Below are 13,006 nucleotides of genomic sequence, written 5' to 3'. Positions count from 1 at the left end.
TTGTTGCCTGAGTTGGTGTAATTTATCTGCCTGTTGTGTTTCAGCAGATAGACGGATCCTTCGTTACCTTGACGCGTTTTCCACCGACCAGGACAGACGTTACTTCCCATCCAAGGCCGTGTGTTTCCACTCAATACATTGACCAAATAGTCTAGAAAGCGTTCTGTTTTCTAAATTAGACTAGCCCCTGATGCTATCTGGGAGCTAGCTAGCTTCTTGAGCTAATTTCCACACCGACTCCTGAGTGCTGGACGTGGAGGCGAATACGTGTACACTACACAAACGTACACACAACAGGGAGATACTGGAGCCGAGACGGACGGCGGCCTTCCCCGATGTTTACATCCTACTGAGCATGCGCCCCCTGGCTACACCGCGCGGCGCTACCGCCATCTATTGTTTATCCCTTAGACAAAAAAGACACATAACATCTCTTCACTGAATTGGATTAAAATCTAAAGGAGCCCAACCCACAGCCTACATTGTAAATAGATCATTATTCATTGCAGTTATGTGGGTGTGTAACACAACCCTGCCTATTCAAACGTTCAAACCTGGATATTAAGAAGGTAATAGCAATGAATAAAATAGTTTTCCCACAAACAGATCAGATTGATTGAATTTAATCCGGATTAATACCAATGATTTCCTCGTTGTAACCAATTGTTATATACAGACAACGTTGAAGGGACAAAGTGTACTGTTTCAGTACAGGTGCATTCACATAATGGAAAAATAATCCTTTAGAATTTGAAGTAGTGAGGGATAAGAGGTTTTTCTTTTTTAGCAGGTTGGTCTAGAAGTAGATTGGGTGTTGAACTCCCAGCCGAATGGTGTACTGGGTTTAATCAACAAAGTCGGCCACCTCACTTCTATTAATTCTTGAGCAAGGTGCCCCCTGACCTTTACCATTAATGAACTGTGTCTGAATTCACTGCATTCATTCTGGGTAAATGGCGCTGCTGAAGAGTTAATATTACTTAGTCACATTGATTGTTTGACACCAATCGATTCTCTGTAGTTTTAGTCCACGTTGTGAAGATCATTATCTTCCTCCAGTAACACGTTTCTTACCTGGGATTGGGGAGTGAAGATTGAAGAGGATGGCCGGTCTTTCATAGGAAAAAAATATATTCTTGGTGTAGCAAAGGCCTGTCCAAAAAAACTCCAATACAGTTACGCATTCATATTTATCTAAAGCATTACAATTCTTCCTTGGAGGGAGGATGAATGGTGAAAAAATCCATGTAAAAATACTTTGCAATCCTGACCTCCACAACAACTGGTAGGATACTCATCTCTGAAGGGCTCAAACATTGTAACGTCCCGACAACCACAGCTCCTCTCCTAAGTTTTCATCTGAACTCAACACCGTGCTGCATCCACACGATCTAAACATCCCTGAAACATCCAAGCGCACAACCAAGCCTCATTCCCACAGGCAGATGCTATCAAACCAAATTTTCTGGTTTGACAAGGGGACTGACGCAGATGATGACACACCCCTCCCTGCCAGGGACAGACGTAATGGTTCGGCCATGCCAACACGCCACGGAGACGAAAGGACTCTTGGTTTGAATATCAGTAACAATGCATGTCAAACATGATGTCATAGCCATTGTTGCTTTGACAGGCTCTGTGTTCCCAAGCCCAAGCATAAATGATCCATTAACTGAAATAATAAATATAGCAACATGACAAATACATATTGTCCAAATAGATAAATATGTGAATATTAGTTAAATTGTATTGTTTCCCATTCCACAAAAGATTGTGTATAAACTGTAAATAATTTCAGCTAAATACAAAAAAATCTATTGAAGGCTTCTATGAGATCGAGGGAAATTCCATTTCAGTTTAACAACCTGTGTTATTGTCATATCTCTTCTCCTCTCATTGTTTCAGACATTTCTGTTTTTTTTTTTTAATGAAAAGCATCATACATGTATTTTATAATAAAACAAAAGCAAAAATCAAGTCCTGTAGGCCTGTCATTGCATTGGACATTATTTCATACCAATCAATTCACTGTGGTCAGATTCAACTTGGAGACATGATTCTATTTTTTTGGAGTTCAGTACATAGGCCAATTAAACTCATCAATGTCAATGTTCACTCCATGATTCCCAAAAAGTGAACGCCGAAGCGTTAGGGGGCAGAGTTGTAAATCCAGTACACCATGGCGTCGCTGCAGTTCATCCTGTGGCACAATATTTAGCGCGCATGCGCACCTCCTCCTTCCTTTTTCCAGTGCAGTGGAGTCCAAACCCCAGTCTTTGGCTCCGGCTCCTGTTTAAGGAGACAGAAAGACTGCTATAATGGTTTGTAATCACTCCCAATATGTAATTGAATAAACGTGTTAGACCACCGATCTGTCATTTGTCGATGCAGATGTTGAAAATCGTTTTCTGAAGTTAGGATGAAGTTAGATTTTACCCCTGGTATGGCTCACCGGGCTATGCTTAAACGTGGCCTAACGTGCAGCCACCTAGTGCCTATCATATCCGGATGACTGGCAACAATCGGCCTTGCATTATATGCAAAGTACGTGTAAACATTGGTCGTTAACGAAGCACCGTTCATTTCATTCATGTGATTCTTCCTCTTAATGTGTCATGGCTAATATGCTAACGAGAGATCGCTAATGGTTAGCAAGGTGCCCTGCGAGTCTTGACAACCCAGTAGGAAGATCGTTACTGTCTAGACAATGTTTGTTTACTGACTCGGTGTTCGTTTCATAGGGTTTTGTTAAAGTGGTGAAGAATAAGGCCTACTTCAAGAGGTACCAGGTCAAGTTCAGGAGGAGGAGAGGTACGTGAAGTCCTTAAAGGCTTATTATTTGACATGTATCATGTTTGGCAGGTTGGGACTTGACATGTCATGCTGTTTTGTGTTTCTTTTACTAGAGGGAAAAACCGACTTCTTTGCCCGCAAGCGCCTGGTCATCCAGGACAAGAACAAGTACAACACACCTAAGTACAGGATGATTGTGCGCTTCTCCAACAGGGACATCGTATGCCAGGTGAGTTCATGTCCAACTATTCCAATGCTCCATCACTCTGCGATCCCACCACTGAGTCTTGTTTTTTTTCTGCTGTTTCTCCTAGATCGCCTATGCCAAAATCGAGGGTGACATGATTGTGTGTGCTGCCTACTCCCATGAGCTGCCCAAGTATGGCATCACCGTTGGTCTGACGAACTACGCCGCTGCCTACTGCACGGGTCTGCTCGTTGCTCGCAGGGTGAGGCCAGCTGCGCACCCCCGTGTTGGGCCTTAAAACTGGGTTCTGTCAATTGAATCGAGGATGGCTCACATTACGTTATCGATTTGTCTAGAAGGGGGGCTAGTATTAACCTTGTGGCAACCTAACTTTGATTCTTGGCTGCGGGCCTATGCTCCAAGTCTTCATCCTCTTTCAAACTACTTTGTACTTCACTTCCCTGTTGACGATGAAAGGTCTTGTGTAAAAGGGTCCCTTTATTCAGGGGCGCTAACCTTAAATTCTGTGCTGTATATTGGGCCGTTAAAGGTGGAGGTTTGAAATATTGTTGTGGAAGTACTCTGCCATCACCCAACGGTGTTATCAGTCACATTGGGGTCTGAGTTAATGAACTGCCAACCACACAGATTTGTGTTAAATATTTTTTTGGCTCATGCGTGGCTGTTTCTTTCCCTCCAGCTGCTCCACAAATTCGGTCTGGACAAGGTCTACGAGGGCCAGGTTGAGGTGACCGGGGATGAGTTCAACGTGGAGAGCGTAGATGGTCAGCCCGGTGCCTTCACCTGCTACCTGGACGCTGGCCTGGCCCGCACCACCACCGGAAACAAGGTGTTCGGCGCCCTCAAGGGGGCGGTGGATGGAGGTCTTTCCATCCCTCACAGGTGAGCTTGGGTGTGACGGGGTCGATCCTAAGGGTTGACCATGGTTGTCAACTGATGCAGAGAGCCTCTGACTTTAAATGTGCCACTTGATCCCCAACCCGGTAATCAAAGTACTACAATTCTTCAGATTAAATAAACTCTGTGCAGTGTAGCCAGGGGGCCATGCTCGGTAGGATGTAAACATCGGGGAAGGCCGTCGTCTGTCTCGGCTCCAGTATCTCCCTGTTGTGTAAGTTTGTGTAGTGTACACGTATTCACCTCCACGTCCAGTGTGGAAATTGGCTCAAGAAGCTAGCTAGCTCCCAGATAGCATCAGGGGCTAGTCTAATTTAGAAAAGATTTATTTTTTTCAATTGGCTCTTCCCCAATAGCTTGTGTACTGGGTATTCTGTATCTGTAAATGCAGTGAAGACTTATTTTTTGTTTGCCCAAAGGCTGCTTGTTGTAGCAACGTTGCATTTGATATACTTTGCTGCGGTGGCAAAGTTGAAAAGGCTAGTTTCTCTAGGTTTCCGCTGCTGGTAAGAGTTACCTTAAAGAAGTTTTGATTATTAAACATTAGCCGAGAGTAAAAATGGACATTAATCGGGACAACAGGTGGTATAAATGACCCATTGTCACAAAGCTGGTGTGTAAACAATTGGCCTCAAGTTGCCCTTGCTAGATGAAAGATATATGTGCCCCTAGTGTTAACTGGAACCGAACATGTGGCCAATTAGAAATAGGAAACACCTGGTAGAACTATTTGCAGTGCCACCAGGTGTTGGATGAACTACACACACCTGGTGGTGTCTTGACCTTCTGCGGCGTGTGACTGATCAGAGTACTGTTCTATCCCACAGCACCAAGCGATTCCCTGGCTATGATGTTGAGAGCAAAGAGTTCAATGCTGATGTTCATCGCAAACACATCATGGGTGTCAACGTGTCTGAGTACATGAGCTACCTGATCGAGGAGGACGAGGACGCCTACAAGAAGCAGTTCTCCCGCTTCATCAAGAACGGTGTCAGCCCTGACATGGTAGGAGAACCTTCTACTGTGTTTGGTTACTTATCATGGATGGCAGCGTGCCCCTCAAGCTGGTCTATGGCTGGTGGTGCTATTTGGAATTCCTTGGTTGGATAAAAAGGAATTGGGGCTTAGCATCATATTGTTAATCAGAGGTGGTCACATTTTGGATGCTGTGGTGATTGCATGTGCAGCTAGACGGTCTGTTTTTGACCAGTGTCTTTGTAGTGGTGTTAATGGTATAAAGGGTTTTAAAAGCCTTGTTGGTTTTTGGTAAATTGTGGAACTGATGGCTCTGCGATTTTCACTCCACTGATTGTACTGCCTGAATTTGCCTTGGCCTCTACTCCAGACGCTGCTAAAATATAATTTGTATTCTACTGTTTATATAAGATCGACATAGCCTGGTCCTACCAGACTCTCGCACTTCATTTCATTTTCAGAGTCTGGACCCACTCAATTGACACTGGTTACCTCACTTGAAGGCGGGTGTCTGTTGAAGTTCAAAATGATTGGATCTGCCCAGTGCCACTCTGGATCTGCCATAACCAATCGCTAACGTTGAATCACGTTGCGCGCAGGCTGTAAACAAACCAAACACCATGCGTGAAGATGTCTGTCAACGAGAGCTGACTTTAACGTCTTTGTTCTCATCCACTCCCTCTATTCGCTGATAAGACAAAGAAAATTTGGAGGGAGAAAACCCCCTAACATACCCAGGCGTAGTACTGAAGGGAAATTAAAATTGAGCGGAAGTACTTAGGCGGGCGGAGGTTTCACCCATTATCCAATATTAGTTTAAAGATTTTGCTGCAGTTTGAGTAAATGGCATCTGTACATGCTAAGTAACCTACTAGTTGCATGCTGACAACTTTCAGTAATGCGTTTCTATGTTATTTGTGGCACACCAGTAGACCCTTTCTGACTGATCGGTAGTCACTAAGGTGGGACAGTGTGTTGCCAGAGTAACTGAAGAGCTGCCCAATTAGATGGACCAGACCCTCCAATCATGGCTGGTTCAACTGTGCTGCTTTCCCATCTTAATCTGAATGCATGTGAAACTGTTGCATACGAACCGGATGTCCTCAAACGGATGTTTTGGTGTGATGCTCGGTGAGTAAATATGTATAGTTTAACTGTCTATAATGAGTTGTAGTCTCTGCATTATACTGGGTGACAACAGGCACACAACCCTCCGCAAATATAACTTTTTACAATACTTAATTTCAGATGTGTAGTGTACTTTAGTTTTCAAATGACCAGTGGCATTTTAATGGCGTGACAATTTTATCTGGTTTGAGTTGACCTGAGGATTGCTTTTTATTTGTAGATTGAGGAGATGTACAAAAAGGCACACGCTACGATCCGCGAGAACCCCATCCACGAAAAGAAGGCACCAAGGGAGGTCAAGAAGAAGAGGTGAGAACAATTACACTTGTCAATAAAACTGCCTTATATATTAGCCTGACATCACCAACTTACTAATGTGTAATTAGTCTGGAACCTCAAGTTTGTTTTGGATTTCCAAGTGGGGGTTGTCAATCGTTGCAGACAAATGCCTAAATGCAATTAGGTTGACCTACCTCCAATGACCGGTTGACGGATAGACATCTGCTTGATACTTCAAAGGCTTTTAAATGGGCCTGTTCTACCATCTAGTCAATGTTTCATGACCAGTGCAAGTGTTTTGAGAGATTATAGACTGCTTTACAATAGGACAGATTATCTTCTCTGCTAGTTTGTTGATTTGTTGGCGGTACACAGTTGTGTCTGGTGCCTAACCTGGTTGTTTATGTGCTAGGTGGAACCGTGCTAAGCTGTCTCTTGCCCAGAGGAAAGACCGTGTGGCCCAGAAGAAGGCCAGCTTCCTCAGAGCTCAGCAACAGGAAGATGAATAAAGGATCGACCGTGTCAGTTCTAATGGACACATTTGTTCTAATAAATCAACCGAAAGAAAGACCTTGTGTCTGGTTTTTATTTGTGGATTTTGTTGTTTATTGTAAAAAAAAAAAAACTATAAGCAAAGTGAATGCAACGCTTTGTTGACTACTTTGTGATTGTCTCCCAGTTTTCATTGGCTATACTAGTACAATGGCAGCGCTTTATTTGTGGTATTAGAATTCCATTAGTGTTCGGGAAAATAATTTGGCTGTGGGAATTGATGGTGTTCCATATATTGACACTTGAGGGTGCTATTGATCCTTATAGCTCAGCATGTACCACTGAGCCGACCTACAGATACTGATGAAGAGAAATGAATTGTGATAGACTTGGCATGGTGGACGCAACAGTCTTCATTAAATACATTTGAACCATTTGAAGTCCATGGATGAAAGTTAAGAACTTCATTTAAGATTCCATTTGTGGTATTGGTAAAAAGCTGACAAACTCTTACATTTTAAGAATACGGGGACTCTGCATCTATCAGTTCATGGTAAAGTGCTTGTAACCGGGCCAAAATATGAGGGCTTCACTTTGAGTCATTGGTGTGCGATATGGTCTTCCACAACAAAGTCTTAAGATTGTTCAGAATGAGCGAGTGTTCGATCTCCAGGAGTTCTGCGGCTCCGCGAAGCGCTATGCAGGCATATAGCTGCTTCTCCAGCTCCTCTCGGAGGTCGTCCGGCGCGCCACGCAGGATGTAGTCCTTCAGCACGTCGCACGCCTTCGCCAGGTTGGGCCGCGTCACCGCCGGGCTGCAGCGACCCTTGGGGAGGTCGCAGGACGTGCGGCAGTCGACGCCGTGGCGGCAGTCCCGGTCAGAGTCGCAGCGGCGCTCCTGCATGCCCTCCTTGAAGGCGAGCTCTGGGACGATGTGGCGCGCGTCAGTCACCCGCAGTTCATGCCGGTCGTTGTAGCCGAAGCTGGCGGCGCTCACGTCGCACATGAAGAAGCTGCCGAAGGTGCCGTGGAAGAGGTCCTCAACCAGCTCCAGGAGGCCCATGGAGATCTTGGCCCTGCGGGGCCAGGAGGGGGTGAACCACTGGTCCATGCGGCGCCGCAGCCCGGCGGGCACCAAGGGCTCCAGCAGCCATGGCAGGCTGAGTCCGTAGAGCGGGGCGTGGGGCACCTTCTCCATCACGTACAGGTCCCCGCAGAAGCCCAGAAGCCGAGGGGCGTGCTCCCGCTCCTGCAGCACCGCCGCCAGAAGGAAGTGGTTGTGCTGCAACAACGCCCACACGGAGCGCGCCTCCGCTAGGGTGATGTGGCCGTCCTTGTTGCTGTCGGCGACCGAGAGCAGCATGTCGGACAGTGCTGAAAGGTTGGCCTGATCTCCTAGTTTCATCTGGAGAGAAAGAAAACCCTGTATAAACCTCTTGGACGCGTGACTGTACCATTTATTATTGAAGCACAGGCCCTGCAACCAGTCTGATAGTCTTTAATTGGTTTCCTACATCAACCTGCACTGCCTGAGCTAGCAAGGAAATTGTGCAACCTTTGTATTAGTGCTGTCACTGTAATGAGTGAGACATGCGTTACTACAAACTGACCTTCAGATGGCTGATGACCATCTCTTTGAACCTTTCCACGGAGGTGCCTCTGGTGGGCTGGTTGAAGGCTGCCCCTGGCTCCCTCCGGACCTCCGCCGCCAGACCCAGGGCGTAGCGAGGGGAGGTCTCCATCTGAAACCTGATGACCCCCTCAAGGTCACCCCAGGTCCCAGAGTACACCTGGAGTACAGAGAATATGAGAAGTTGGTTTCCAGCTATAGTGCTGGTTGGTAGATGTCATGATTCAAAATACGTTCGGATACAAGTGTGGGCGAATGGCTGCCTGTCTGATAAGCAACTTCAATACACTCGGCTGATATACAACATAGTAATATTGCTATGTTGTATAAACAGGTCATAGATGAGCAGGTAGGAGTTTGGTGCCTTGCATAAGGATGCCCACTGGTAGGGTGCTGACCTCTGAATACAAACCAAGACAATCCGAGTCAAGAATCAATATACTCGAGTGGATATATGCTTACATGTTTTGCATACATACAGCTGATTAAAGATTAGCACATACTGTGATACTGTACTACAAAAAACAGTAATATACCCTACACCCAGGGTGTAGGGTATATTACTGTTTTTTGTAGGGTGGGTTGTAGGGTCCCTACAACCCACACTAGAACACTCAACATCTGATATCTGATTTATAAATGGGTTTTAAATCCGGACATCCTCAATGTAAGATCTTACCTGGCTGTTGGGCTTTGGCGAGAGGCACTTCCCCAAGTAAAGTGTCTCTTTTTGACACAGGCTGACGCACGCTGTGCCATCGATCACTCCCTTGCTATATTTGTCACACTAAAAGCAAAAGTAACATTAATAGTATTACTTTATAAAAGTAAGTCAAGTGCAGGGAGAGCAGAATTCCAATGTAGGATCTGATTGATGATCAGGTAAATTTCAGTCTATTAAAAATGGGCTAGTTGCCCTTGTTTGTGATTAGTACTTTTGCGTAAAGATTTATTAATTTCAGTAAAATATGTATTCTATATGCACTTCACATAAGTTTTGTTCATACTGTGAACAGGATGTCGGATATTCCTGCCACATCCCCATGATACCGCAGTGGGTGTAGAGAATACTCACAAGAGAGGTTTTGCACTCCTGCCCACGACAGAGCTCTGTGTAGGAGGAGTACTCCACGTACACGATCCAGCTTCCCACAAACACCGCCAGCCAGGAGAAGAACAGGTACTGCATACGCAAGTAGGAAGTGCGAACCTAGCAGGAGGCAAAGACATGTTAGCTACCCCCCATGAAGATGACTATTTGGCAGATCTGATTGTAATTCGGCATTACCATGAAAAATGAGGCTCTTTTCATGAATGGACTTGCAACAAATTCAGATTAAGAAGCAGGTAGGGTTTAGGTCATCTTGCTCTAGCACGTCTACAGGAAAGCAACGGTTATCAAGATCCTTTGGGCTGGGAATGTACATGGAATGAGCTGCAAACTATCACCACGTTATAGTGGTGATATAACGTGATGTTTATCTAACCTTGTCTTGAGATGGTCTGAGTTACGGAAGACCATGGTATGGGCCTGCATCACTGCCTCTACTTTGTTCTCCCCCTGTTTTACCTTCCTTTTTTTTGTCATTCCATTTATGTATTGTATGTGTTCTATCATGTGAACTCGTTTTTTTCTATGTGTAACTATTTGTTCTGCCGTCTCTCCCTGGATAAGAGATCTTGTATCTCAATGGGATCTTCCTGGCTAAATATAGGATGAATATAAAATAAGATAAAATGTTCCATGCTGTGATTAATTTGACAGTCTGAAATGCTATACTATAGCACATACTCACATTTCTATTTTAAATATTACATTGCTGATTTAAGCATCATGGTGTAGTTAAGTGATGGGAGAGAGAAGAGTGTGCGTGTGTGTGTGTGCGTGTGTGCGTGTGCGTGTGTGCATTTAACTGTGTGTGTGCATTTGTCTGTGAGAGAGACAGAGTAATGCATGTGTTGCTCTGGGCCTGTACTTCAGATATCCCTGCTGTCTACAGAGAGCTCTGTGTGGCCATGAAGACATACTGAGAGGCAGCCTTTTAATAACCTTGAGGCATTGAATAAATACATTTACAGAGTCAATAAATAACACTAGATTGGTATAGTATATAGCCTATACGATAGGCTTCCATAATATAGTGTTTTTTATTGCCCCTTCCAAACAAGTCACCCACAGTGGAAGATTCTCTAGCTTTTAGTGTCACCTTCTGTTTACAAAACAAATCAATTCAGGGTCCCTTTTTATTTAAAACCTGACTCAGGTCAAATCGGAATATATATTGACTGTTATAGGAGAGGGACTTTCACTTAACATTCACTGACCACTATAATGAGACCAAACCCAGATCTTTCACCATTCTGGCTATTGACTTTTATTTTACGCTGGAGAATTTGAGGTTATTTAAAAAAAGTCAACATTTCCGACAGTCACTCTAAATGTTACAGTGCTCTCCAGGCTCCCACGGCATCAGTCCAGACATACATTAGTGGAAGTAAGCACAGTGTGGAGGGAGAGTACTTTTCCATGTGGTAATGAGGCCTGCGGTTCTGTGTTGACAGTGATGGACTCCCTCATGTCCTCTCTGTCTCTCTCCATCCCCTCCCGCTCGCCTGCTCCGGTTCAAACCCTCGACGCTCGCATCCGTTTGCTACGAAACACTCTGCCTCTGCTAATGCTGTCTCTCTATCATCTTTATCCTTTCAGAACGCTAATGAACTCCTTTCGTCTCCTCTGATCGACTATGGACAGAGTTCATGGGTATAGTCCGGTAATCACACTCTGACACTCACACTCACAAGTCCCAAAAGGGGTCACATGACCACATTAAGACAGCCTCACCACCAGGAAACCTTGAGACGATATAACATAGTCAACATCTGCCTTTTAATAGACTGTCACTCTGATATGAAGGATGCACACTTTACCCGACGAGCCAAGCACCATTCATAATGCAGAAGCTCTGAGACATCTTCTTTCAGCCTAATGCCTTATGGGGAAACCCTCCTGTTGCAAGGCTTTTTGGGAAATTAAAAATTAATAAACACATGATATCCTCCATCACCTGTAATTTAAAAAGTCTATGGGCTTATTGATTATGAAATATAATAAGATTTGTGGTGCATCTTTAAAATATGATTTTATTTGAAATTGTACAATCCAAATGTTGTAAGATTGTTAGATTGTATTAGATTAGAGAGAGACATTCTGTCTTCCTCGAATGTAATACTCTACCTTCTTCTATGTTTGTGTAACTATTAGGGCTGTAACGATACGCGTATCAAACCGAAAATCGCGATACTCAAAGCCACGATCCTGTCTCGCGGTGTGAGAAGGCAGAAGCGCGATACGCCCTTTCTAACTCTGCGGTCAAATTGTCCGATTGAAATTTGCTAATAATTTGTCTAGATAATAGTCTGCTGACAGCGCCCCCTCCTATCGATGCCGTAAGTATGCGACTGCAATCCTCCGTGGCTACGGAGGATCGCATTTCTCCACAGCCGTCGAAGTGCTCATATGCGATATGAACGACATTTATCCAGAGGGGGCCTGTGTGATCCTGTCTCTAGTGTTTTGTGTGATTTGACTGGCAGTTTGTCTGCTTATAGGTCGGAATGAAGCGGCCACCGATTATTGACAGGATGGGTACTTTATTCTACCGGACTCGTTCGCTTCTTCACTAGACACACGCGCTACCGCTCGCTCTCCTCGCTCGTCCACTCACTCGCTGACGTCACTCACACACGCATACGCACATTGCCATTCTGGCGCACACACATATGCTACTAAATAAAATGCTTTTTAAATTTCAAAAAATCGTGGGATGTATCGAACCGTGGGTCAAAAATCGTGATACAAACCGAATCGTGAGTTTGTGTATCGTTACAGCCCTAGTAACTATGAAGTAAGTAGGCCTATAACAACTTGAAGAAATTGGGATTCTGTTTCTGTATTGATTACAGGCAACTGTGTATAAAAAGGTTTGTTTGATGCTTGGGAGATGAGTCCTATTAGTCAGGCCAATGAGACTAACCCACTCATGGGCAACTCTCACAGATTAATTAATTTACCAACCTGACCATACAAGCCACCAGAAGATATTACAGCAGCGGCCACAAAATAATACGCCTTGTTTCCACCTCGTATTGATTATTACTCCTCCGTAGGCCAAATGCACTCAAACTCAAAAAAATGTCCACATTTCCACAACAAGTAAGGCTGGCGATCCGATCGATACTGTGTCTGTTCCCTATTGGGAGCGAGAGGGCTTGACGCACCACAGAAACACACACGCACACACGCGCGTGCGCGCACGCATCCACACATTGCACGCAAAAACACACACACACACACACACACACACACACACACACACACACACACACACACACACACACACACACACACACACACACACACACACAGCTAATGAGGTCAGATCAATCAGGGCTGTTCACCTATTTATAAGACAGGACTCGGGGGAGGGGGGGGAGGGATCATTCACGGGGGTAGAATACCTGAATGCACTCTGCTCTCCACACACACACACACACACACACACACACACACACACACACACACACACACACACACACACACACAC

General features: G+C 44.8%; 3 protein-coding genes across 4 annotated transcripts in view; 1 reads left to right on the top strand and 2 right to left on the bottom strand.

Moving 5' to 3' along the window:
* evi5b (ecotropic viral integration site 5b) overlaps positions 1 to 350 on the bottom strand; it is a 28,396-nt gene extending 28,046 nt beyond the window's left edge. The window contains exon 1 of one of the 2 annotated variants that reach the window (XM_030372134.1): positions 68 to 350. The gene's annotated coding sequence lies outside the window, so the exon portion shown is untranslated. The remainder of the gene's footprint in view (positions 1 to 67) is intronic. The other variant, XM_030372135.1, reaches the window with a different exon arrangement.
* Positions 351 to 2,202: 1,852 nt separating this feature from the next.
* rpl5b (ribosomal protein L5b) lies at positions 2,203 to 6,850 on the top strand. The gene is made up of 8 exons (XM_030372832.1): positions 2,203 to 2,321; positions 2,742 to 2,811; positions 2,907 to 3,022; positions 3,108 to 3,242; positions 3,681 to 3,883; positions 4,726 to 4,903; positions 6,222 to 6,310; positions 6,693 to 6,850. Exons 1-8 carry the CDS (start codon positions 2,319 to 2,321, stop codon positions 6,787 to 6,789), a joined length of 891 nt encoding a protein of 296 aa, XP_030228692.1. The 5' UTR covers positions 2,203 to 2,318; the 3' UTR covers positions 6,790 to 6,850.
* Positions 6,851 to 6,894: 44 nt separating this feature from the next.
* Positions 6,895 to 13,006, bottom strand: part of dipk1ab (divergent protein kinase domain 1Ab) — a 10,272-nt gene continuing 4,160 nt past the window's right edge. The window contains exons 2-5 of the mRNA XM_030372831.1: positions 9,478 to 9,612; positions 9,082 to 9,189; positions 8,383 to 8,562; positions 6,895 to 8,177 (exon numbers count right to left, since the gene is read on the bottom strand). Of these exons, the coding sequence (XP_030228691.1) occupies positions 7,362 to 8,177; positions 8,383 to 8,562; positions 9,082 to 9,189; positions 9,478 to 9,612 (1,239 nt within the window). The 3' untranslated portion in view covers positions 6,895 to 7,361. The remainder of the gene's footprint in view (positions 8,178 to 8,382; positions 8,563 to 9,081; positions 9,190 to 9,477; positions 9,613 to 13,006) is intronic.

The sequence above is a fragment of the Gadus morhua genome, chromosome 12 (genome assembly GCF_902167405.1).
Source record: "Gadus morhua chromosome 12, gadMor3.0, whole genome shotgun sequence".
Classification (NCBI taxonomy): domain Eukaryota; kingdom Metazoa; phylum Chordata; class Actinopteri; order Gadiformes; family Gadidae; genus Gadus; species Gadus morhua.
Note: the sequence above shows the minus strand (reverse complement) of the source record. Positions and strands in the feature narration are given on the sequence as shown.